Here is a 23,694-nt window from a genome sequence, read left to right on the forward strand (position 1 = left end):
ATACTTCATATGCAAATTTGAAGAATGGCACTGTTCCAAAAAGAAAATAGACAGAATTTGTTTCATTCTAGGAATTTACTCCTTGTGCATTTGCACAGTCTTCTATGTTATTGTTTGAAATCCTTCCTCAATAGTGCCACACATGCCTAACTGGACAACATTACTTTTGGCACCAAAGCAGAACTCATAGTTCAAAGTCTTCAGAGAAAAGTATTTCTCCTTTCCCAAGAGAACTTCAAAATATTGCCATCTATGAGAATTTTTAAAATTGATCAGATGGGTTCAAACTTACTTGCCTTTAAGGAATATTTCCAACTGTACTGGAGATGATTACCCCACATTGTTTCCTCTTTTAATTTAGAAATGGTCATGCTCCATGAACACCAATTCAAATATGATCTTCACTTGCAATCTCACACTTTTTTGACTGCTCATTTTTCTTCAAATCCTTGCTTGGCTATACCCTAGTTGTTGAATGTGAATGGGGATGAGGATGCGGAAGGGTGTTGTTTTGTCCCCCAGTAAATGTGTTGAACGTGTGGAGAGGCTGCATTCCTGGGAAGTTACTTGGAATCATTGTAATGGTCTTCGATGTCATTAAAGGTATATCATCTGGAGATCGCCTCATTGCTAACGTATAATCCGGAGGACAGGCTGTCCGCAGAACAACCTCATGTGGATGGATGGAATCGCATTCGTGATCTGTGTGCTTCATCTGCAGGGACATAATTTCTTCTTCTTGTGCATGGGTTAGGTCATTAGTGGTGTTACGTTGAGGGCTGCATCTTCTATGAACATCATGCCTCCTTTTGTCTTTCTTATAATACAATGCTGCAAAGGCAAGGATATTTAAAAACAATAAGGAAGCTCCAACAGCAATAGTAACACTTAACTCTGTTGAATAGTCCCTTTGATCAACCAAGAAAGGACCAGCTGAATGCTTCTGGTCATCCTGTTTGACAGTAGGAAAGACTGATGTCACAGGACGTTTAGTGGTAACAGACCACTTCTTTGATGGTCTGATTGTAATCTCTGATGGGACCTTTGTGGTTGTAGAAGTATACTGGGAAATGTCATTCAAGCTATGTAAATGAGGAACCAGCTCCAACCATAAGTTGACTTTATTAGCTCTATAGTGCTCCTTAACACGTGGTTTCAATCCAATGTGCAGGTAGAGTTGATCTTTCTGGGAATACCTTGACCAGGCAACTTCTTCGAAACGGTTTGGCTTGGTGTGGATAAATTTAGTATCCTGAGGAACTGGTTGATTTGGGTCACTGTGGGGGAATAAATTTGGATTTTACAGGTCATGAAGGAATCACATTAAAAAAAACAATAATCACATTTTTGCAAGATAGTCTGTTACAAGTTTTGCATATATTGTATATCTTCCCCGTTTTGAAGATTCTGACTCATTTTATAGAACTGATTGATTAGGAGATAAATAGCAATAAAATTATCTTTTTTTGTGGGAGTTCTATTTGTATTCATACTTTACACTTTTATTAGCACATAAATGTAAAAATTCCTCTATAGCTTTAAATTGAGATCAGTCAATGGACAAAGACAAAACTATTTAAGATTTACAATGCAGATATGTAAATGCAAGGAACATTGCAGATAAAACAACTAAGTTGCAAGCAGAAGTTACTATTGGGACCATTTGGTGGTGAAATTAGAGACATGGTAGAAAGAACAAGAGGATTGGTAACCTAATGTTTCTGAATATAAGATAGTCAGGTAAGATACAGAAGGAATAACATTCAAAATTATGGAAGGCAATGGAAAATGCTGTAGCCGAAGAATGAAGGACAGATTCTTATTGGATTTAAATGAGGAACAAGAAAGAAGCTATTATTTTATGTACCAGAAGTCACCAAATAGTGAGAAGAAAGAAGACAGACAAATTTATTGGAAAATTATAGAAAGACTTAAAGATTACACACACTGATATGGACTTGAATTAGTGACAGTGGGAAAGAATACTTAAAAAATGGCATGAAATTTTCTTGGTCAATTATCAAGTAAACAGAATTGGAACTGATTCTAGGGAATTAGTGTGAAGGAACTGCAGGGAAAACTCCTTGGAAGGCAAAATAATAAAATAACACAAAGAATGAAAGCCAAGGAAGTTTTAAACTTTCTCGAGAGTATGGAATCTACCATAACAGTAGAAAAGACAAAAATAATATCTAAATGGATAAAAATGAAGAGGAATTAATTGAAAATTGTGGTCCTTGAAGCAGGAAAGCCACCCAGAGGGGTGGCATGAATCCTACATTTCTGAGGAAATGATATGAATTCCTTGTCTAGAACTACAGTGTTTCAATCTTCCTTGGATAGGTGGCATTAATGGCATCAATCGGTGCCTGTACTTTGCGGTAATGTAATATGTTCTATAAGAGGCTAACCATGGTGAGCATAGGCCAGTTTTGTGATTTCCGGCTTTGAGAAAACATTTGTAAATAATAAGCCTGGAGAATATTAACTGGCACTTGAAAAAGTACAGGCCAATCAAGTCTACACAGATATGTTAATGTTGCAGTAAAGGATGAAAAGGGTAATGTGATAACATGGGCTTTCAAATGCAACTTGGCAAGCTATCACAAAAAGGATGTTAGCAAAATTCTACGCCTGGGATACAAAACCAGCTGAGAATTAGAAAGTAGAAGTGAATGTTTATTTTCATAAAAGAGAGAAGTGTCAACAGTACCTTATTAAGGCTTATGATAGAATAAACGCTATTCTTTATTAAAATCTATAATTTGATCTTACTTTAAAGTGTATAATTACAATTTTAAAGTATTTGTTTTTCAAAATATAGCAAACAATGAAAACATGGTAATAAATAGCTATGTTGGGTAAACGTGGCTGATTTGAAATTTAATGCAGAAGGAAGTGAAGTAATACATTTTGTTTGGAAGAACAAGGAGAATCAATTTACATAATTGGTACAATTTTGAAGGTGGTCAGGTGACCCCTGTATTACAGCAATTTGGGGAATGAAAATCCATCTTTACCGTAGCTTTGGGATGTGAAATCTGGGACAAAGTAAAAAAATTGCTTTTAAGGAATTTGTGTAAAGAATGTAAATCAATTAACACCTTTTTTCAATTCACATTTCTTGACACACGTGCAGATGATACAGCTTCAGATTATGAAAAATCATAATACAGACTTTTGTAGGAACACAACCATCCCCTCCTCTGTAACATGGGGATCATCTGTACAGATAGGCTGGAAAAGTTACTTAACGCATACGAGATCCTTTGCTTTATGGATGAGGCAGTTTAAAGCAAATAAGCTACGCTGATTCTTTATAAAGCAATGGTTAGGCTTCAGCCAAATTACTGAACTGGGAAAGAGATTTAATAGAGATATTTAAGATATTAAATGGTTTTGATGGACCAAATAAGAAGAAACTTATTCTCCTAGGGAAAGGGATCAGAAATGTGGAAAGATACAGTAGATATAAAGTGTTTATCAAAAGAACCAGAGGTAGCATGAAGAAACATTTTCTTATATGAGCAGTTGCTGTAATCTGGAAAACACCAAATGAAAATGTGGCATGAGCTAAGAAAAATGTATTATTCAGAAATGAACTTGCATAAACTTCAAATAAAATCTGTACAACTAGTAGAAGGTAGGAGGGATCTGAAATAATTAGATGGTTCTATCAAAAAGCTAGCACAAGCACACTGGGCTGAATGGCCTCCCTCTATGCTATAAGAATTATTACAAAGTCAACTAGTTTTGGTTATAGGTCTATTTTTGATATATAGACCTATAAACAAAAGTAGTTGACTTTGTAATAATTCTTACAGCAGAGGAGGCCATTCAGCCCAGTGTGCTTGTGCTAGCTTTTTGATAGAACCATCTAATTATTTCAGATCCTTCCTATCTTCTACTAGTTGTACAGATTTTATTAAGATAAATATTTGTTTAATTTAATTTCTTTTGCACTTAAACTGCATACATTAACCCATCCTCAGTTTATTTTCATATTTTTTGTTTTCTATGTTGTTCTTGCTGGGAATGTATAAAACAGCTGTGCTGAGTACTTCAGATGGAGAAGGCTTTATCTAAAATGTTACGAAAATATTTTGGAAAATATTTAACAAGAAAATATAGGGAATGCAATTTTGCTTTTAGACATATTTATTGAAATTGATGATTTCCTTAGTAGTAACTTACATCAGGAATATACCCAACATATCTGAATGCAATCAAAATGTGAATGCAGTGGTCTCTAAATTTAAAAGCGAATATCCAGGCAGAGGATAGATGCATTAAACACATGGAGTTTAACAGCAAAATTTATAAATAAGCAATTTTGTAGTATTATAATTCTTACCCATGACTTACCCTGTTTTTGCAAAGTTGGTCCAGTAGGTCATCACAACAGCACTTAGCATGACATCATTTTTGGAGAAATTACATGGGAAAAGTTCAGTAGCACCAATCATTGGAACCCCAAACACATAAGGAATTTCATCTCCATGAGATGCGTCAGCCCAAGCTGGCATCATGTCACTCTGGCAGTGATGGTAAAAGGCATAGAAGAAAGTAGGTGAACCAAACCCTGAATGTAGATCAGCTGTAGCCACTGCTGGTGCCACCCACTGGTGGTCAGTAAACAAAGCCAACAATGTCTTCCTGCGTGTTTCTGGATTGTGTCGGTCCGCCCAATCTGTGTACATGAATTTGATGGTCTCCCTTAGGACATCCTTGCCTTCTGGGTAACCATACAAGTTATCCACAAAATTAGATACAGCAAAGTCGAAATCACTGGCTGAAACACCATCCTCGTTGTCCACTATGTTTTCAACAAATTTATATCCCTCACCTTGATTTACTCCCAGCATGATGTCATAGTTAAGGAATTCACCCTGTTCCATTAGGATCTGAGGGTCATCTGGTATAACATCTCCATCAATGACTGGTCCAAAGGCAATATGGTATCTTGCAGGCTGTATGTCTTGTTCAACCAGTTCCTTGTACTGTTTAGAACGTAAACATTCAATCAAGCCAATGGTATCTATCATGTTGCAGCCAACCTTTGTGGCCAACTGCCTTGCGAACTTTGCTGGCTGATAGCTGACTGCCCAGCTGGACAAAGCAGTACCACTTTGTGCTATTGCTCTCTGAAAAAGGCCTGTGGACAGATATCACAAGGGGTACTAAGAAAGTCATCAAGGTTTATGATAACATATCATTGTTACACCTTATTGAGCACTAGAGGTGGCATTTGATTATCAAACTGGTTCAAAAAAGTATTATGCTTTTCAGAACTCAAAATTCCATAATGACTTAATTAACTGGTCATTGTGCCTGAGAATAACTAAAAGAAAATAAATGCACTTTTAATTATCTATGTTTGATAATTCTTTACACTTAATTTTACATCCACCTTTGGATTACTTGATGAATTAATTTAATATCTGAGGGTCGCTGTCTAATTTCTAGCCAAAATTACAGCTGGTAAAGTCACTGTAATTTTAATAGCAAGTCTGTTCATTCTAGGAATTACTGAGCAAAATGTTCCATGTTCACTGCTACTTAAGTATAATTATTAATACACATTATAATACAGGTCTATCTTCATCATGCACACAAGCATTCTATTTCACCAAAGAACACAGCTTTCAATTATAATGTAACATATTCCAAACATAGAATCCTCCATAGAGGACACCTATCTTTTTCTCTTTGCAAGTTTGCGACTTTTATGTCTTCATTCTTTTCCACTTAATATTTTGAATTAACAGGACCTACAGCCTACTACATTAAGTAGCAACTTCATTGTTTAATCTTTTCTGGTAAATAATTACAGAGACGGTAAAGTTTCTCAATCATTTTAACTGTTTACAAGGTAATTTAAACTATTTATGAATTATAATTTAGAAACAGTAAAAAAAAAGAAAAGGAGTATTTAAGGCATTCTGCTTAAACAACTGCTTAAAAGTCAACCATAAAATGCATTAGGGCATTATACATCACAGTAATTAATGGTAAAAATAAACAATATTTTATGTTATTTTATATGTTGGCCACTACAGAATTTTAGCAAAACTTCAAGACTGACTGTCAGTTTGCTGTGTAAGTGAGGCATTCTACATTCTTCTCCCAACAAACTCACATTTTAGTTAAAAAAATTCTCCACAGGAGACTACACTAAACTGCCAATTAATTGGATTGCCCAGAAACTAAATGATACTGTCTTTAACTCAAAGTGTTTTCAAGTATAACCACATCATATTTGTGGATTAATTTTAAAATACAAAACAAACAGAGAACTCTTAACACTTTAAAGAATATTTCCTTCTACTGAAGATATATTTTAACAGAGAGAAAACCAATAGAATTATTTTGAGCCTTGCAAGCCACCATCACATTAAACACATGAAAGGAGAACATTTCAGAAATTTATTTTTGATTTTCAGTTTCAAAAAATAAATAATTCACATTTACTGGACTAATTGTAAAATATTTTGAACTACATAATATAAATGTTTTCATTTCAGAAAACTACTAAAGCACTAAACTGCAATCTACATTTTAGGATAAAGTGACAAAGCAATTTCAGATCTTTTAACTCATTTTTTGTATCATGTGACAATGGTTCTGTGCATCAGCATGATAGATGATAACTGAAGGAAGATGAAGTATTTAAAACTTAAAATAGACAAATTGATCAGTGCATCAATGACTTCCCTTTGCAATGGTTTAAGGTGGAGTTCAATTCATAAATCAGCTTTCAATAAGTCATCAAAAATGTAATCATGAAAAATTTGGTCTCGTCACTTTTGCAGCACTTTCAGCACTGTGCAAGCATAAAATATATTTAAGATTATTCAATCAGACAGTGAGAATTTTGTTGTTAATATTTCAATTTTTCTGAGAGATTTTTGAACATCATATTCTATGTAAGCCTCAGTATAACAGGCTTATACCTTCCCTCATGTAATCCACAGACAGTAAAATATGAAGAAAGCAAGATGTAAATTTGTCTGATAGTTATAGGTGAAAGCCACAAATTTGCATTTCTATTAGTCTTTCAGGAGACTGTCTCCTAATTAAGTTTGTTTTTCAAAATTAAACTATAAAGTAATCACACAACAATAATGACAATGGACAAACAAAATTGATAGACAGGCAATGGGCATGCATAAGGGTGAGAATTGTATATGGAGCAAGATGCAGAAAGTAAATATGATGAACTGATGGTTGTTCGAGTTTGCTTCTACCTAAGATCTAATCTACTCTGATTGTGGTAGGCTTATGGGGTAAACAGATACTCACGCACATAAACATCTGCTTGTGACCTCGATGCTTTGACAATTTTGGATCATGCATGCAAACATTCAGACATTTTTCAAATGACAGCAAGCAGCTCATGCATTCTCAAACAAAAGATTTCTGAACCAGGCACTGAATTTTTTCCTTCATTTTATTTGAAATTCTACAATCCAATAACATCACCGATGGAAGAATGGAAGTAGAAGGTGGAGTGGCATGACAAAAGGACTTTAATATATCTGCCCGTCATTAGTAATATCATTTGGCAGCATATATTTCAAGAGTGGGTTTACTTGGACAAACAACCACTTTTATAAGAGAGGGAAATAACCAAAAACATCAGCTACTTTGATGTGCTGGTGTGCTGTTCAGAAGTCCACTAGAATTTTTATTTTGCTGTTATTTATAAAGATCAATAGGTTAGAGAAAATGTGTCACTCAAAATGTGAGCATGCACATAAGAATTGACTCAGAATAAAAAAAACATCTAATACAGCCAAAAAGTTTGCTCTTTTCTGAGTTTCAGTCAACAATTATATACGTATAAATATATACAGAGTGTCACAGGATACTAATGGCGGTGGCATGCAGACACCAAAATTGTCAAAATTTTCAACCTGCTTAATACCTTTGGTTGAATTGCTCCAACGGTTACCTTCAGAATAATGGGATAAAGTCAACAAATTGACGCAAGAAGCACCAGCGCCAGATCCAAAAACAGTTATTCTTAATGGATCGCCGCTGAAGAAAGCTATATTTTCACTAATCCATCGTAATGCTTGTATTTGATCAAGAAGCCCATAGTTTCCTTTAGCGGCTTGGTCCCCAGTACTTAAAAATCCTGCGGTAATAAAGAAGAAGGAGAGAAATTTAGAATAAAGACATAAAATATCCGAAGGTTAAAAAAATTGAGCTTTTGTCAGATATGTTTTAAGTATTCATGTCATATTTGAAATATGTAGTCTTCATGGTGTCAGAAAAATTTCAGATTTTTCAAGAAATTAAGCAATTAATAAATGTTCTAAATAAAGCTGTTTTATAACCATAGGTAATCTTCCTCCTGCAATAAAGAACTTTACTTTCTCACATGGGCTTTCTCATTAGTACCAAACATCCCTGCCCAGACCACAATTCGCTATGTTTTGGTTTAAGGTCTGGGAACTAAGTTCTCTCATAACTGCCTATATTTAATATTAACAATATCATATGGTATTCCTGAATTCCTGTTTTCAATTTCCACTTCATCAAATAATCATCATTTGGCAAAAGAGGAATTAATCAATTTGCTTTTTATCATTAGATACAAAGTAGGGTGTTTTACCATCTTTAGAGCAGAGGTCCCCAACCACCAGGCTGCAGACCGGTACCGAGCCGCAAAGCATGTGCAACCGGGCTGTGAGGAAACAATATGATTTGGCGATATGAGTCAGCTACACCTTTCCTCATTCCCTGTCATGGACACTGTTGAGCTAGAACGCACGCGAGGTCATTACGCACGCGTCATCCATGTCAGCGCGAGAAGAAGATCAACTCTTCGAGCTTGCAAATGATGGCGGGCTGAAAAGTATGTTTGTCATAACATCTCTGCCGGCATTCTGGATCAAAGTCAAGGCTAAATATCCCAAGATAGCCACGAAAGCACTGAAAACATTGCTTCCATTTCCAACATACCTCTGCAATGAATGCAACGAAAACTAAATTGCGGAATAGACTGGACATGAGGAACTCCCTTCGAGTATCGCTGTCTCCCATCACCTCTCAATGGCACTGTCTTGTTACAGGGAAACAAGCCCAGGGCTCCCACTGATGCAGCGATATTGGTGTGTTGCAATGATTTTATATGTTCATATGGGGAAAATATGCGCTGTGTGTTTAATATCCAAACGTTACTTAAAATGTTATGATGCTATTGACTTATAAGTGAGTTATAATTGACTTATCACTATATTCATGCGAGGAAAATATGCGCTGTGTGTTTAATATTAAATTAGTTAGATAAACCCTTTTAGAAACAAAATTGAGTGTATTAGCCACTTATCACCTATATTCCGGTCATGATTAACACCTCCACCCGAACAGAACCGCCAAAAACGATTTGTAAAACAAAATCGGCACGTACACGCATGCGCAAGTCATGTATGCGCACTGGTGCCCACGCAAGGCTTCATGGTCATGGTAGTCTTTCTTGGGTTAAACACAATGTACTTGACTGCTACTCTTGTCCATTGGCAACCCTACCCCCTTCCCCCGGTCGGCCAGTCCGCAAGCATATTTTCAATAATAAACTGGTCTGCGGTGCAAAAAAGGTTGGGGACCCCTGCTTTAGAGCAATAAACCAAACAGCTGCTATCAAAAGACATTGATGAAATTTTTTATCACTGGCATTTTTTTTGACAGATAAAAAATGAGTTGCTTTAATTATAATTGAGTATATCAAGTGGCTGTCTTCTCTTACTTTGAATGTTGAAAGGCAAGCTATTAGACGAACAATACAATGTTTTTCTCGGATCAATACTTGCAGTTGAGATTGGTTTACAGAATTGTATGGAACATGGGTATGACTCTAAACTGCAACCAGCGAGGAGGCTCTGATTGGGGACTTTCAGAGCTTTGGGGAAAGTGGAGTCATTCATTGCTCCCAGGGTCGCTCTGACCCGGAACGGTAGCACCTGCAAGGGTTCCTGCTCAGGATACGAGCAAAGGCCAATGGCAGATCCGGCAGGTTCAGTAACTGAACTTATGACGGCGAAGGCGGATGAGCTACGAACTCAAATGTCAATGGCTATAGTATAGGCAGATGAACATTTGGGAAGGGAAATGGTGATTTCTTCAGTTCGCCCAACGGAAGGCAAAAGCAAACCACCATTGTTAGATACTAGGTTTCCTAGAATCTATTTGCTAAGAAAACTATGGTCAAACTCACAAAGTGTATCACACAACAACAGCGTCAAGAGGATCTTCAAGACAATTCTGAAGGTGCTTCGCTCGGTAGGGTTGATTCTGGGCAGCAGGAGATCCCCGACCATCATCAAGCTGCTGCTCATAAAATTCAAGTAACACCAAAGAAAATTATTGCCACTTGGAATGTAAGAACCCTATATCAAGCAGGAAGATTGGACAATGTGATAAATGAAATGGAAAGACTAAAAATTAACATCATGGGAATTAGCAAATTTCATTGGACAGGTGTTGGAACATCTCAGAATAGAAATAAAACACTAATTTATTCTTGTGGAACATTCCATATTAATGGAGCAGGAATTCTTATGGATGAAAACATGGCAAGAAGTGTTTTAGGATATTGGGCAATATCAGAAAGAGTGCTCCTTGTTAGATTCAGAGGACAACCATTTGATTTAGCAATTATACAGGTATATGCACCAACAACAGATGGAACAAATGAGGATATAGATAAATTCTATGAAGAGCTTGAGCAAGCAAAGAATGGATGCAAATCTTAAGATATTGTTATTGTCGTGGGAGATCTAAATGCTAAAGTAGGACAAGGTGCTGATGGAAAAACCATAGAAAAATTTGGACTTGGCGAAAGAAATGAAAGAGGTGAGAAATGGGTAGAATGGTGCAAGATGAATAATCAGGTCATTATGAATACCTACTTTAAAAACCATCCAAGACGATTGTGGACCTGGAAAAGTCCAGGTGATAACACTAGAAATCAAACTGACTTTATTACTATAAACCAAAGATTTAGAAACTCAGTGACTCAATGCAAAACATATCCAGGTACAGACTGTAATAGTGACCATAACCCAGTAGTATGTCATGTAAAAGTAAAACTTAAAATACTAAAGAAGCAACCCTGAACATTCCCTTGACTACTTGCAATTAATTAAAGAAGAAAACTTAAGACAAAAATGTACAATTGAAGTAAGGAATAGATTTCAAAGTCTAGAAATAGAATTTGTTGAAGATGATAGCAATCATGCAAATGAAGTTTAACTCTCTGAAGGATGCCTTGGTAGAATCAGCAAGGTCAGTGATTCCTAAAAAAGAAAAAAGCACAAAGAATAAATAGATGACAGATGAAATTAAAAATCTAATGGAAGAAAGGAGACTGAAGAAAGCAAATCCTATGGAATATAAGTCCTTAGATAAAAAAGTTAAAAGCATATGTCAAAAAGCCAGAGAAGAATGATTAAACCAGGAATCTGAGCAACTAGAGTGAATCCAAACACGAGGAAATCTGCAGATGCTGGAAATTCAAGCAACACACACAAAATGCTGGTGGAACGCAGCAGGCCAGGCAGCATCTATAGGAAGAGGTACAGTTGACGTTTCGGGCCGAGACCTTTCATCAGGACTAACTGAAAGAAGACGTAGTCAGAGATTTGAAAGTGGGAGGGGGAGAGGAAGGTCGGAATGATAGGAGAAGACGGGAGGGGGAGGGATAGAGCTAAGAGCTGGAAAGTTAATTGGCAAAAGGGATACAAGGCTGGAGAAGGGAGAGGATCATGGGATGGGAGGCCTAGGGGGAAAGAAAGGGGGAGGGGAGCACCAGAGGAAGATATAGTGAATGGGAGAGAGGGAGAAAAAAAGAGAAAGAAAGGGAGAAAAAAAACTAAATAAGGGATGGGGTAAGAAGGGGAGGAGGGGCATTAACGGAAGTTAGAGAAGTCAATGTTCATGCCATCAGGTTGGAGGCTACTCAGATGGAATATAAGGTGTTGTTCCTCCAACCTGAGTGTGGCTTCATCTTGATAGTAGAGAAGGCCAAGGATGGACATATCTGAATGGGAATGAGGCATGCAATTAAAATGAGTGGCCACTGGGAGATCCTGATTTCTCTGGCAGAGCATAGGTGTTCAACTAGAAAGAATCCCTATTACTGATCCAAAAAGGGTACATCAACAAATCAAGAATAGCACTGGTAAAAAGCTCTTCTGTTCTTCAGGTGGATGTTTGAAAGCAAAGGACGGTACCATTATCATGGAAAAAGAGGAGATTATGAACAGATGGACTGAGTATATTCAGGAATTGTTTGAAGATGATCGAGGCAAAAAACCAGAAATTAAGAAGAACATTGGAGGTCCAAGTATTTTAAAATCTGAAGTTCGTAAAGCAATAAATAAGATGAGAAAAGGAAAGGCAGCAGGTCCTGATAAATTAGTAAAAAAACAAATTATCGCCCTTGAAGATTATGGAATTGAAAAACTTACTGATTTAATCAATGACATTCATGAGACTGGAAATAATAACAGAAGAGATGAAAAAATCAGTATTTATCACTCTTCCTAAGAAACCTGGAGCAATAGAATGTGAATTATATAGGACAATAAGTTTAATGAGTCATATCACTAAGATACTTCTAACAATTTTGAGACAAGAGCTAAAAGTAAGATACAAGTTGAAATAGGTAAAGAACAATGTGGTCTTGTGAAAGACAAAGGTACAAGAAATGTGATATTGATGTTAAGGATACTATCAGAATGAGCTATTCAAGTGCAAAAAGATTTGGTTGTTTGTTTCATTGACTACACAAAAGCATTTGATAAAGTGAAGCACAGTAAGTTATTTGAAGTATTACTGGAAACTCTAGATCTAGATTCGAAAGACCTCCACCTAATCAGAAATCTGTACTGGGAACAAACTGCCACTGTAAGAATAGATGGAGAAGCGAGTCAGTTTACGGAAATCAAGAGAGCCATTAGACAAGGCTGTGTTTTCTCCCGTGATTTGTTTCACTGTACACATTAAACAACACTGTATTACAAAAAATAAGAGACATCTTGGGAATCAAAGTTGGTGGTGAAAACATCAATATTTTCAGATATGTGGATGACACTGTGTTAATTGCAAGTACGGAGTAAGAACTACAAAACTTAATTGATATAGTTGTTGAAGAAAGTGCAAAAATGAGTCTATCTATCAATTGCAAAAAGACAGAATGAATGGTGATATCCAAATAGAAGGAGAATTCTATCTGCAGGCTGAAAATAAATAGGGAAGACATAAAGCAAGTACGGGTGTCCCCCGCTTTTTGAACGTTCGCTTTATGAAACCTCACTGTTATGAAAGACTTACATTAGTTCCCTGTTTTCGCTAACAGAAGGTGTTTTCAGTGTTACGAAGAAAGGCAGCGTGCGATAAAAAAAGCAGCGCGCGCTCCAAGCAGCCACCCTCCCCCGGATTCGGAATGGCATTCTCGCCAGCATTGCATAAACACGTACCTGTGAGCAGCCGTTAGCAAGATGAGTTCTAAAGTATTGGAAAAGCCTAAAAGAGCTCGTAAGGGTGTTACACTTAGCGTAAAACTAGACATAATTAAGCGTTTCAATCGTGGTGAACGAAGCAAGGACAAAGTGAGTTTGGCTTGTGGAAGTTGACAAAGATGATGTTGAAGAGGTTTGGCAACCCATGACCAAGAACTGACAGATGAAGAGCTGATGCAAATGGAAGAGGAAAAGATAACAATCAAAACCAAATTCAGTAGTGAAAGTGATGACATCCAGGAACTCAACGTGAAGCAACTACGTGAGATTTTTGCTGCAATGATAAAGTACGACTTTAATTTTGAAAGGGTACGTCGGTTTAGGGCATATTTGCAAGATGGTTTAGGTGCTTACAAAGAACTGTATGATAGAAAAATGCGCGAGGCTCAGCAGTCAAGCAAGCCTTCCACATCAGCCACAGCAGACGACGAACCTCGACCATCAACAATGAGGCAGGCAGACATGGGAGAAGGTGACCTGCCTGCCCTAATGGAAACAGATGACGATGAGATGACACCCCAGTGTCCCACCACCCCAACCCCCAGGCTGCTGACAGATACCGATTCGCGGAGAATGCAGTGATAGCCGGGAGGCACACAGCACATCTTTAAGAAAAAAGCCGAAATAAACATGCTAATTAATTACGTGCCGCTCAGCACGTAAATGTCGGCCCAGATTAGAGGTGATTGCCTCTGATCTCGGCCAACAATTACGTGCCCGGCGGCACCTAATTAATTAGCATGTTTATTTCGGCTTTTTTCTTAAGAATGTGCTGTGGTGCCTCCCGGCTACCGCTGCATTCTCCGTGAATCGGTATCGGTTCACTGCCCAGAGGGTGGGGGCCACTGCAGCACCCAAACTCCGATGACTCAGCCTAACACACCATCATCAGTGTGCTCGGCACTGTCTTCCCAATTCCCGTAAGTGATTCTACACTGTACGTACATTCTTTCTACTTTATATAGGCTGTATATTTTTATGTGTTATTTGGTATGATTTGGCAGCTTCATAGCTTAAAGGTTACTGGAGAGAGTATTTCTGCCAACAGCGCTTGCGTGAGATTTTCTGCGGAGAGCGCTTGCGTGAGATTTTTGCTATGGAGAATAATGCCTGCAATGATTGTGGAAAAGTATTTCTACTTTATATAGACTGTGTATTTATCATATCATTCCTGCTTTTACTATATGTTACTGTTATTTTAGGTTTTATGTGTTATTTGGCATGATTTGGTAGGTTATTTTTGGGTCTGCGAACGCTCACAAAATTTTCCCATATAAATAAATGGTAATTGCTTCTTCGCTTTATGACATTCCGGCTTACGAACCGTTTCATAGGAACGCTCTACCTTCGGATGGCGGGGGGAACCTGTACAGAACTTTTGCTACTTAGGAAGCTGGGTGACATCAGATGGCAGATGCAACATGGACATCAAAAGAAGAATGGGAATGGCAAAAGACACCTTTATGGGAATGAAGAGTATACTGACCAATACTAAACTAGGCACGACAACCCACCTCAGAGTACTGAAATGTTACGTTTATCCCGTTATGTAATATGGATCAGAATGTTGACAATAATGTAGTAACATGAGGAAACGAATTGAAGCAGCAGAGATGTGGTTTTTGAGGAGGATACAAAGAATATCATGGATGAAATGAATATCTAATGAGGATGTCATGAACAGAGCAAACACAAAAAGAGAAATAATGTATGAGATCATGAAAAGGCAACGTAACTTCATTGGACGGGTGATTAGGAAAGAGGAGTTAGAATGCATGGTAATTATGGGAAAGATTGAAGGGAAGAAAGCAAAAGGAAGGCAAAGACAAATGATGATGGAGACAGCAGCCAGAGAACTGGAAATGAATACCAATAAATTGATCCACTTGACCCAAAACAGGAGTGTGTGGGCCATGGTAATCAAAGCTCAAAATGGGCATGGCACCTGATGATGATGATGGAACATACTCATTATGAATTGTCAGTCCATCTTAAATTGCACCAAAATTATTTTTCCATTAACTTCAATGGCAAAATAAAATAGGGTACTGTGTAAAAAAGACTGACAATTTGCTACAAGCCTGTGGAAGGCAACAGTGTAAACTAATCTCACTTCCTTAGTCCTGAAAGCAGATCTATTTTGTGAGGAATATTTGCACCAGTTTGTCACAGCACCATTGGTACATGCTTTTCAAGCTTTGGAGGTATCAATTTCATTGCTTTGCCCATTGTCATGCATTAAGCACGAATAATTCAACAAGTAAGCAGTTCTAATAGACCATAAGACAAAGGAGCAGAATTGGGCCATTTGCCCCACCGAATCTGCTCTGCCACTCCATCGTGGCTGATTTATTGTCCCTCTCAACACTATTCTCTTGGTTTCTCCCTGTAACTTATTATTTTCAAGATAATTATGGAGAAGAATATGACTGGTCCTCAGAATGAGTTTCTAAATTGAAGAAAGGCCCATTTTGATGGCATCAGAAAGAATGTGGCAAGTGTGGATGAAGATAGGTTGCTTTCTGGCAAAGGGATACTTGGAGGCATTCAAAAGTGAAATTCTGAGACAGCAGGGTTTGTATGTTCCTGTTAGAATAAAAGGCAAACCTAGTTTTCGAGGGTGATTGAGGCCTGGTTTAGAAGATGAAGGGTGTGCATAGCAGGCAGAGGCAGCAAGGAACAAATGAAATGCTTGAGGAGTATAAGAAATGCAAGAGAACACTTAAGAGAGAAATCAGGAGGGCTAAAAGAGGACATGGGATTACTTTAGAAGACAAGATGAAGGAGAATCCCAAGGGCCTCTGCAGATATATTAAGAGCAAAATGATAGCAAGGGACAAAATTAGTGCACTTGAAGATCAGCATGGTCATCTATACATGGAACTGAAAGTGACTGGGGAGATCTTTAAGTGGATTTTTTCTGCATCTCTATTTACTCAGGAGATAGACACAGAATCTACAGTACTCAGGCATAACATAACTGAGATGGTGGATTAAAGAAGAGGAGGTGCTTGCTTTCTTGAGGCAAATTAACATGGATAAGTCCCCAGCACCTGACCAAGTTTCCCCTTGGACCTTGTGGGAGGCTATTGCAGAAGTTGTAGTGGATTGGCAGAAGTATTTAAATTGTTCTTAGCCACAGTGAGGTGCCGGAAGACTAGAGTTTAGTTAATATTGTTCTGATTTTCAAGGAAGCCTCTAAGAATAAGCCAGGAAATTATAAGCAGGTGAGTTTGACGTTAGTAATGAGTAAGTTATTGGAAGGTATTCTGAGGGACTGGATATGTAAGTATTTGGACAGACAGGGCCTGATTAGGAGTAGTTAACATGGTGTGTAGTAGGTCATGTTCAACCAAACCTTTGGAGTTTTTCAAGGTGGTTCCCAGGAAGGTTAATGAAGGAAAGACAATGGATATTGTCTACATGGACTTTAGCAAGGCCTTTAGTAGGACTTTAACAAAGTCTCACATAGGAGGCTGGTCAAGTAAGTTCAGTCGCTTTGCATTCAGGATGAGGTAGTAAATTGGATTCAACATTAGCTTTGAGGAAGAAGCCAGAGAGTGGCATTAGATGGTTGCCTCTCTGATTGCAGGCCAGTTACTACTGGTGTTCCACAGGGATTGGTGCTGGGTCCATAGCTGCTTGTTATTTATATCAATGATTTGGTGCTGCACACTGGGAGGACAAATCAGCATGGGACTTACACAATGAATGGCAGGGCACTGAGGAATACGGTAGAATAGAGGGATCTGGCAACACAGATTCATAATTCCTTGAAAGTGGCTTCACAGGTACATAGGGTCACAAAGAAAGTTGTTGGCACATTGGCCTTCGTAAGTCAATGTATTGAGTACAGGAGTTGGGATGTTATGTTGGAATTGTATAAGACATTGGTGAGGCTAATTTGGAGTACTATATGCAGTTTTGGTCAGGAAAATTGTAAATGAGATTGAAAGAGTGAAGAGAAAATGTACAAGGATGCTGCTGGGGCTTGAGGACCTGAGTTATAGGGAAAGGTTGAACAGGGTAAGGTTTTATTTTTAAGTAGAGGAGAGTGATGGGAGATTTAACAAAGAGATATACGAAATTATGAAGGTATGGATAGAGTTATGCAAGAAAGCTTTTTCCACTGAGGTTGGGTGAGACTAGAACTAGAGGTCGTGGCTGAAGGGTGAAAGATGAAATATTTAAGGGAGACCTGAGGGGAAACTTTTTCACTCAGAGATTGGTGTGAGAGTGTGGCAACTGAAATGATGGATGGGGGTTTGATCACAACATTTAAGAGCAGTGCGTGGATGGAAAGTGTACGGATGCCTGTGGTCCAGGTGTGGGTCAATGGAAATGGATAGGCTGAAAGGCCTGTTTCTGTGCTGTAATACTCTACCACCATAAGTGATATGCAGCTGCAACAACTAACCAGTGCTGACTGACGTCATACTTGCACCTCTTAAGTCACTGCAAGATGTCCTTGAACCATGAAGCAGGAGAAGGAAACCAGAGGTCCATGAGCCAGTCTTCCTCGGAGGATCAGAGGTGGAGAGGGTCAATAACTTTAAATTCCTGGGTGTCACTACCTCAGAGAACTTTCCCTTGACCCATCATATAAATATAATCGCAAAGAAGCATGACAGGGCCATCTAGTTCCTCAGGACTCTGTAGAGATTTGGCAAGTAATTAAAAAACCTTGACAAACTTCGATACATGTGTGGTGAAAATTGTGCTGACTGGCCATTATAGCTTGGAATGGGAACACCATCAATGCCTTGGGGGGGAAAATCCTACAAATGCTTGTGGATTTGGCTCAATACATCACAGGCAAAATCCTCCCAACCATTGAGCACATCTACATGAAATGTTGCTGTAGAAAAGCAGCATCCATCGTCAAAGATCCTCACCACCCATGCCATGTTCTCTTCTCACTGCAGTCATCAGGTAGAAAGTACAGGTGCCTCAGGACTCACACCATGAGGTTCAAGAACAGTTATTACCTCTCTATCATCAGGCTCTTGAACAAAAGGGGATAACAACACTCATTCTATTTCTGGTGTGCCCACAAGGACTCTTTATGTTATTATTTCATGCTCTTATTATTTATTGCTATTTATTTATATTTGCATTTGCACAGTTTGTTGTTAATTGATCCTGCTTACAGTTACTATTCTATAGATTTGCTAAGTATGTCTGCACTAAAAAGAATCTTAGGGTCGTATGTGGTGACATGTATGTACTCTGATAATAAATTTTACTTTGGACTTTTGAACCATTTGGAAACAGAGCACAGAGAAATGATAGGCAAGAAAGGACATGTGTTTTGTGGATGTAATGCATGACAATTCTTTGCAAAGGTCAATCTGCCCTGCATTGATATAAATGACTGGCAAGGTAGACTGTATTTGGGAAACATTAGATTATATATTTTGGTAATAAAATAAAAATGAACATGGTTTCTATATGATGAGATGTCTACTTGCCAAGTTAGTAGAGCGATAGTCACACACCAGTTCAGTGCTGGAAGATTCAGATACAGATGTTATTGGGGCAGCCTTTTGAAAAAGATTGTAAAAAATACAGATTGAGGTGCTCTAGTTTAGCCAAGAGGCTGCATGAGTCACAAAACATACAGTATGATTAAAGGTCTAACCTTTAATCCTAAACACGAGGAATTCTGCAGATGCTGGAAATTCAAGCAATACACATCAAAGTTGCAGGTGAACGCAGCAGGCCAGGCAGCATCTCTAGTAAGAGGTACAGTCGATGTTTCGGGCCGAGACCCTTCGTTAGTCCTGACGAAGGGTCTCAGCCCGAAACGTCGACTGTACCTCTTCCTAGAGACGCTGCCTGGCCTGCTGCATTCACCAGCAACTTTGAACCTTTAATCCTATATGGTTTATCAAAAGATTACCATTATTTTCACATGAACATCAAATCCTACAGTGAAGTATGTTGCTTTGCATCAAATCAAATCAGCAAAAACTGTGCTGGGCAACCTGCAAGTGTTGCCACACATCCAGTGCCAATACAGCTGGCCACAGCTCACAACCCTAACCATATGTCTTTGGAAGGTGAGTGGAAACTGGAGCACCTGGAAGAAATCTACATGGTCACGGGGAGAATCTGATGATACAATGCAACCTTCTCCTGTGATGGGAATAAAGTTTCCTTCTGTTACTGCCATCTCCATCTCAGTGCAGGTGTGGTATCAATGTTGGACTTCAGTAATATTCTAGGATAGTTCATGGGCTTGGCAGTACTGTAGCCCTCTTCTACCTAGATGAAGTAAAACCTTATTCAGAGTGGACATGTAGATCCTGCCAAATCCATATCCCTCCTGCTGTTTATTTAGTTTTAAGCTAACTTCTCTTATAGACCGGAGGGACCCCACTGGGCTCAGTGTGCTGCAGACTGTGAAATGTGCTGTACATTAGTAGTAGCCTTGGATGATCCAGAGCTTCTGTCACCAGTAACTTAGAAAATCTTAGCTTCTGGACATCTGGGCAGGCAGGAGGAGAAGATGGTTTTTGTCAGTTTTTCAGTCAGTTTGTCATGTGTTTCTGTGATATCATTCTGGAGAAACATTGTATCATTTCTTAATGCATGTATTACTAAATGACAATAAAAGAGGACTGTGTGTCCTCATAATCTAATCTAATCCTTTGATAGTTGGAGGAAGAAATTTGTCTCCTGATAACTTCTAGCCAGACTTCTGCAGCTCATCCTTCAGTCTCACTTGGCAAAAACCTTCCTGCCCTTTCCCCCTTCATTCACAGGTTATGCCAGCAACCGGAGGACCATTACTAATTTTTAGCACTCTTAGCAATAAGAAGAGGCAATCATGTACTTATTGATCATCCAGACTCAAAGGAAATTCAACTTCACAATTGATTTCTGCCCCATAGAATGAACAGAGCTCAGATCTAACAAATCTGTAAGTGATTGTTTTAAAGCAGTTGTCTTTAAAGAGTACAGATACATTCTCCTAGTGTTAATTAACTTCCCTGTGTGTAGTCCCGACTGGGCCTAAATGTGATCCCATTTCACAGTGAATTCACATACACTTGAACATTGTATGTAGATGGACAACACACACATGTATTCCTCTTCCTACAGATGCTACCTGGCCTGCTGCGTTCACCAGCAACTTTGATGTGTGTTGCTTGAATTTCCAGCATCTGCAGAATTCCTGTTGTTTGCATGTATTCTTTGTTTTTTCTCACAGCTTGAAAGCTTTGATCAAATTTTCCACAATGTACCTTATCTGCCTTTAGTTCCCAACTGTGTATTGTGATCAGTGCACAACAAATCAGTTACAAAGTCTTTAAACAACATGAATTTATATGCTGCATACACTTAAAATTGTAAGGTGAAGTCATTTCAAAGTCGAAATGTTTTGGATCCTTAAAATTTAATCGAAATTAATAGTCAAGAATATTGCAGGGACAAAGTTGGCTGGACTGTGGTCACTAGCTTCCACTTCCACTCACATTCCTGGGCCAGATGTGGAAGGCCTATTTTGTCTCCTCATCTTGGAGCCTGGTGGTGGCTCAAATGATGTCAGGACTTGGGCATCATGGCATACAGGTCCCAACACCAAAATACACTCTTTGATGGGTACCCAACCTGGGGCCAAAATCTGGCAGCTGCAAAGGATGCTACTGAATTTTAAAGCTAATAAATGCATCTGACATGCCAAAGCATTTAATAACTAATACAGTGGATTTTGAACCAGTATATTTTGGCTCAATTAAGCAGCGGTCCCAATTAGCTGAAGTTTCATGTAAATAGTTAAAGGTACAAGAAGAACTAACTACTGCTTAACTGAGTAACAGTTAATTCAAATTGTCTGAATTCAAATAAAAAACAGAATAAATTAGAACACTACCAAAGCTACTAGAGTACTATAAAACTGTGCATATGTTCCTAATAGTTATTGACAGAAGAATTCATTTGGTGTAAGCTCATGTGTTCTTTTGATTGACTGTAAATGAATAATTTTGGTGCAGACACCTAGTGCAGTTAGTGAGCTGCATTTGAACAGTGCTTTCAATGATTGCATCCTCCAAACGTTCATTCTAAGTGTAACATTCAAGATGATCATCAATATTTTCAAATTCTTCATAGGGCCTAACTTGTTGATGCAGTGAAATCCTTTCATTTTCACTCCCAGCTGTTTCTGGCATCTCCAAGCGTCAATGCTTGAAGCCAGAGTGAGGAAAGTGAGGAATTGTCTTACTGTTTATTCCTCACCTACTATTAGTGACAAAAATCACTGCTTTTTGAAAACACACACCACAAAATTTAAGAACTGCTTGCTCTAAGCATAGTGAGGTTTCTAATGGCCATACAACGTGCTTGTGACTGACTAGTTAGAAAATGTTCGGCAACATTCTCCTGGCTAAGTTAAGCAGCAGAGTTCCTCTGGACTGCTTCAATTTGCTATTGTCCTAGATTTGAAAAAAAAAACAAAACCAATTTTACAAATCCATTTAATTGAAACATTTTAATCATTTGCATTAACAACAATGCTACCTGCTAACAAAACATTCTCTCATTTTGATTCTTAATTGGTTTTGAATTATATTTGTTGCCTGAACCATGAACATATGTGAAAATTAAAAATATCAGTGGGAACATCAGTGTAGTTGAAATCCAACAAAATAATCTAAACACCGGTTTCAGGAATTTGCCATCTGCCTGAAAGAAGAAAATCCCAATTAAGACATGTATTTGAAAAGACATTCCAATTCCTGAGGAATATAAATGTAAAATGTAGATGTAAAAGAGCATCTGCTCAAAATCTGTATTAAAATCCATGTAAACTCACTCTTATTTATTAAAGAAAGCCAGTGGTATCATTAATTTCCCTCAAATTAACTGAGAATAGTGGTGTTCTTTCATATCTCCTACAATTCCATACGGGTACCTTAATTAAGGAATAATTGGACAGGGAAGAATTGTAAATTCACAGATTATTTGTCAATTATGACAAATTACTGTTTCCATTATTATGGAAATCTAGAGCACTGCTCATTTTCTCAAGTGAAAGTCTTCTTGCTTGATATTCAGTTGCAACAAATGCTTTTCAGGGATGTCAATATAACTACCTATGCAACACACAAAATGTTGGAGGCATTCAGCAGGTCAGGCAGGTTGCATCCATGGAAACAGTCAATGTTTCGGGCTGAGACCCTTCTTTAGGACTTGGATTTTCCAGCTTCTGAAGAATTTCTCATACTTATAACTGCCTATGGTTTAAAATTCAACTTGCACTTATAAATAATCTTCAATGAAGTCAAATTTCCCAACCACTTAACAACTCTATTCATTGAAATACTAACAGAGCCAAAAGAGGCATGAGAACTGGTGTCCAAAGCCTTAGTCAAAAAGCAAAATTTTAAAGAACTCTTTAAAAAGTGATGGGCTGGAGGGGAAAAAGAGAGAGAATTCCTGATGTTCTGGTCTAGACTGAAAATAGGTTCCCAGTTGTGAGCCAAGAAAGCAAGGAGATTCAGAAGATCATGGTTTAAGGAGACTGGAGCTTTTAAAAGATAGTATTTACAAAGGTGAAAAAAGGCCATCATACTCTGGACCACAGATCACATAGTCTCCAACTCTGGTTCGGAAGGCCCTGGACACCTCTAGACCGCAGATACCATCATCACCAGCTCCGGCTCCAAATAGCCTGGGTGGCTCCAAACCGTGGATACCACTATCACCAAATCTGGCTCCAATAACCCCGGGCGGCTGAAGACCATGGATACCATCATTGCCAATTCTGGCTCCAATGACCCTGGATATCATCGTCACCAACTCCTGCTCCCTCGACTCGGGGTGGCTTCAGACCACAGATACTACAGTCCATAACTTTGGTTCCAATGACCCGGCACATTTAGACTGTAAATTATGCAGCCTCTAGTTCTAGTTCCAGCTCTAGCCCCAAACCCTGTCACATCCAGGCCAAGACCTTCCACGCTGCAAATGGGCCCCTAGGCTCCCCTTCCCCTACACTACTCCCCAGCCCCAGGCTCAGACTCCCTTGTCACCTCTTGGTTTCCCAGAGCCTCCACCCTCTCCCCCCACCCCCAACACCACCAGCTCTTATCCCTCTGATCCCAGCTCTAACCCCTGCCGTGTCTTCACCATTCCGTCCAAACTTCCCCTCTGAGAC

At 38.5% G+C, this 23,694-nt stretch overlaps 1 protein-coding gene across 7 annotated transcripts in view; it reads right to left on the reverse strand.

Moving 5' to 3' along the window:
• Nucleotides 1-457: 457 nt before the first annotated feature.
• The window catches only part of nlgn1 (neuroligin 1), a 544,310-nt gene continuing 521,073 nt past the window's right edge, over nt 458-23,694 (reverse strand). For all 7 annotated transcript variants that reach the window (XM_072255345.1, XM_072255341.1, XM_072255340.1 and 4 more), the window contains 3 exons: nt 7,955-8,140; nt 4,366-5,155; nt 458-1,277 (listed from right to left, as the gene is read on the reverse strand). In XM_072255345.1, coding sequence (XP_072111446.1) covers nt 458-1,277; nt 4,366-5,155; nt 7,955-8,140 — 1,796 coding nt within the window. The remainder of the gene's footprint in view (nt 1,278-4,365; nt 5,156-7,954; nt 8,141-23,694) is intronic.

This window comes from Mobula birostris, chromosome 4 (assembly GCF_030028105.1).
Source record: "Mobula birostris isolate sMobBir1 chromosome 4, sMobBir1.hap1, whole genome shotgun sequence".
Taxonomy (NCBI): domain Eukaryota; kingdom Metazoa; phylum Chordata; class Chondrichthyes; order Myliobatiformes; family Myliobatidae; genus Mobula; species Mobula birostris.